Here is a 3,922-nt window from a genome sequence, read left to right as displayed (position 1 = left end):
ATGACCCAACTTAACCCTACCAATCCCATATCATCTTTTACCAAAGGATAACGATTTCTACGAGTTGATGGAAAAGGTCCATTATCTTTTAATTCTGATCTTTCCAAGAACACTTGAAAGTACCCTTGAAGAATCTATCATGCTCACTACTTTTTTTAAAATTATTAGTTAGATAATTCTGTAGCCTTAGTAGCACAGATTCTGAGATACAAGTTTCAACAACTCACATTAGTGTGTATGTGTGTGCATGTCTCTCTGTGTGTGCATGGTGGGTGATAGAGGTTGGGTGCATAATGAGTACCAAAGACAAAAAGACTAATTTCGTAATGTCGCGCAACATAGCAGGTGATCATAGTTCCCAATAACCTTTTAGATATTTTATGAGCAAATGGAAGAGAAGATCTCTAAGCTTCCAAACAGAAAATAATGACATAGAAAAGGAAATGTTTATTGTTCTGATCACTGCACACTGTTTACAGGTGCTGAAATGTAACACTGTACCCCATAAATAGGTGCAATTATTCTAAATAAAAATTGAAAATATATAAAACTCTTGTTGTAGAAGCCTTTATAAAAAGTCTTGTTTTGTGACTTATCTCCACTGAGAGCAGCTTCTCTGTTGGTAAAGTGTGACATAATTACACTGAATTTCCTTGGGGGAACAAACACAGTTGGAAAAATTGAATTACTTAAAACAAAGAGAAGGATATCAAAAGCATAGAGATAAGACATCATCAGGGAAAATACAGAGGAATGAGAAACACATGGCACATTCTAGTCTATTTTAAAGTACCATCTCATTAAAAATGTATGAACATTCGCATTATGGATATGAAATTGGAAAGAGGACTGGGAGGAGACAAATACACTCATCTTCTACAACTCACTGTTTCTACTAGCTTCTATAAAGATACAAAGTATATACAAATATGTACATATAATTTTCAAAATACGTCTCATATAAGATAAATATTTTCCAGTTAAAGATGGAAGCAAGACTATAACACTGTTTTTAAAAAGTATTTCATAAGACTATTTATTCATCTGGTTTTCAAATTATTTAAGGTTAGCATATTATTTTTGAAATGTAATTAGTATAATTCTTTTTGTACATATAAATCAAAAATTATTTTTCAAAAGTGTTTACAGGTTAAACAGCATTTTTCTAAGTTTCTGTGGTTTTCCAACTTATGAAAATTCACTTAGAACTATTTTTAACAAACATAAAAAAGAAACCTTTTAAGTATGATATTCATTTAATTTTACGAGTTCCCATTTAACACTGTTTAAAATGGACAGGAATTATGTTACTTCTTCAGCAAACTTTTATGTTACTTAAAGATAGTTTGAGTCAATGCATATGGCAATAAATTTCCATACATATTACCTGTTAGTGTTCCACTTTTTAATGGAGATGTAGCACTAGCAATCAATACCTATTAAATAAAACAGATGGTCATTTGGGTGGTTTTACAAATATTTTCTCAGTTGTAAACTCTACAAACAAACAAAACATCTAACAATTAGAGAACAGTTATTTGACTTGTATTTTCCAATTTACCCTGAAAAAGAACATTAAAAATATGATCTTGCTATAACAAACTGCCTTGTTAACGATTATAAAAGATTCGTGGGAACAAGAAATTATATCACTGATATGCAGAATTTTGTAGTTTTCTCTATAAATCATCAGGAAAACATCCAAAGTTTAAAAAAAAAAAACTCAAGACAAAATATGGTGGTGATCCCTAAACTGTCTTGACAGCATTTGATTACATATTGCTTAGTCTTAGCCAAAATCATTTTTGTTCCCATTCACAATGATCACCATCCCCTCAAATGCCTTTAAAATATATTAAGCAGTACAGTAGTAAAAGGAAAAAAAAAATCAGAGCACAAACAATTGTCAAGAACAGGAAAATCTCTAATACAGAAGAACAGATTCCTTTGGAGGCATTCATCAGTTGGTTGGTAATCAGTTAGTTCATCATGAAGATTTCTCTTTCCTCTTTGGAAGGGCGTCTACCCTGCTGGCGGATTCCACACCATTCTCTGCTCCTTTCTTAGAAGACCTGCCTTTAGTCAGGGACCTTTTCTTCTTGGCGTTCGAGGTTTGGTGGGTGGACTCTTCCACCCATCTCTGCAGCCACACGGTAATTAAGGTCCACGTGATGTACGCCTGGATGGTGCAACTGGACGACAGCACCGCGATTTTAGCGGCCAACACGTTCACGTTCCCAGTCAGGGCGTCTGGATCCCGAGTCTGCGACCCCGCCAGGTGAAACCCAACAGTGAGCACCGAAACGATTAAAGTCGTCAGTCTCCCCAGGATGAACACAAGGGCCCACAGAGAAAGCCCCTTCTGGTACTTTTCGTCGCTAAAATAAAACAGGCCGCACATGTGGGACAGTAGCTCAACAAAGTAGTGCAGCACCAAAAGAAGGAGCCCCAGATGATTCAGGTACAGAAGGTAAGCTCCAGAAATGTGAAAGAGGTGAAGGCCGATGTAGATCAGCTGCCGAGGGATATCCTGTTTCCTGATTTTCTGGAAGTAGAGTTCAGGAAAACCGTGAAACCAGTACGCCAACTGCGAGATGTAGAAAAACTTCATCTGAAATGTCATCATGTTAGGGGGGTGAGAGCGCCATAAGAGAGTGGGGTCTGCCAGGCAGTTTTCAGAGATGAGAATGATTGTGCCCCAGATACAAGACACAAAGTAGAAGACACTAAACTGGCCCGACTCGTTAAATTTGTTTTGTTTCGCTTTGGTGAACTGCATCCTCTTGTTTATTTTATCCAACACGTACTCCTGAATGGTGGCGTGGATAATGATTGCCACCAGCATGTAGAAGAACACCGTGGCCAAGTCTTTGCCACCGTAGTGATAGAGGGACCTGGAGCCCGAGGCTTGCTCCTCGGTCGCAGGGACCGTGACACCGTGCTGAAGAGTCAGGAACACGATCGATACTCCCGCGGTGCCCTCGAACATAAGCCCCAGCAAGAAGAACATCCCCACGCAGGACGCGATGTCCGCGTGATTCTGCAGGATGAACTCCTGGCTCAGCATCGGGGGGTTCTTGCTGCTCTTCTTACGGAACCCCATGGTGGCGCTTCCCGGATACTCACCGGCGAGCCGCAGCTGCCTCCCCCTGGCTGCTCCTCACAGCGCCGCCGCAGATGCAGCTCCGGGGGCTCCACTTCACATCCCGGAGCCAGTCCCGGGTCGCCGCGGCCGCCGGGATAAAAATAAATCAAAGGCGAAGGCCGAGCAGGGCTGAGCATGCGCACCAGGGGGACGGCGGAGGCAGGGAAGGAAATCGAGCGCCGCGCCCCTACCCCGCGCCAGGCCCGGGGTTGCGAGCGTGGCTTCTCCACGTTGATCGTCGCGGCTCCCCGGCCGCCGCCGTCGCCGAGAGGCTGATGAAGGCGGTCTTTAGCGACATCCCGATTCCCAGCCGCAATCAAGCGGGTGGAGCAGGTCGTAGCTGCTGACAGCGTCGTTATCATCAGCATCTTCATCATCATCGCCGCCGCCCGCTGCCACAGCAGGCTCCCCAACTGCTTACTGTGCATCAGCTTTGGTTCTCAGCACTTATGTGTGTTTACAAACTTAACACTCCTGGAAACCCCCACGAAGTACATGCTCTCCTGATTTCCCACTAATGATTCTTTTTATTTACTTGTTGATTTTAATCCTCAAGAAACTGAGACCCCCCCGGAGGTTAAGTAACTGTTCAGAGATCACAGCCTTAGAAAATGTTAATAGCCAAGATCTGAGTCCCGTCTCGCTCACTGTAAACAGTCATAGTAGAAACACTTACCAGATCAACAATAAAGCATGCATTTAAAAAAAAAAAATAGCTAGCTCGCTGGTGGCTAGTGACTAAGTAAGTGTGACAATGATATCATTTGGTCAGAAATT

The 3,922-nt window shown here is 41.9% G+C and overlaps 1 protein-coding gene across 2 annotated transcripts; it reads right to left on the bottom strand.

Moving 5' to 3' along the window:
• Positions 1–430: 430 nt before the first annotated feature.
• TRAM1L1 (translocation associated membrane protein 1 like 1) lies at positions 431–3,675 on the bottom strand. Of its 2 annotated transcripts, XM_051820063.3 has the most exons (2): positions 3,127–3,675; positions 431–2,545 (listed from the first exon to the last, which is right to left on the bottom strand). In XM_051820063.3, exons 1-2 carry the CDS (start codon positions 3,571–3,573, stop codon positions 1,988–1,990), a joined length of 1,005 nt encoding a protein of 334 aa, XP_051676023.1. In that variant the 5' UTR covers positions 3,574–3,675; the 3' UTR covers positions 431–1,987. The 2 variants fall into 2 exon arrangements, with proteins under 2 accessions (XP_051676023.1, XP_002717148.1); XM_002717102.6 differs by having other exon boundaries at positions 1,841–3,236.
• Between the last annotated feature and the right edge of the window lie 247 nt (positions 3,676–3,922).

The sequence above is a fragment of the Oryctolagus cuniculus genome, chromosome 8, assembly GCF_051225735.1.
Source record: "Oryctolagus cuniculus isolate XC-2025 breed Fujian yellow rabbit chromosome 8, ASM5122573v1, whole genome shotgun sequence".
Classification (NCBI taxonomy): Eukaryota; Metazoa; Chordata; class Mammalia; order Lagomorpha; family Leporidae; genus Oryctolagus; species Oryctolagus cuniculus.
The sequence above is the reverse complement of the archived record's forward strand: the minus strand, read 5'-3'. Positions and strand labels throughout refer to the sequence as shown.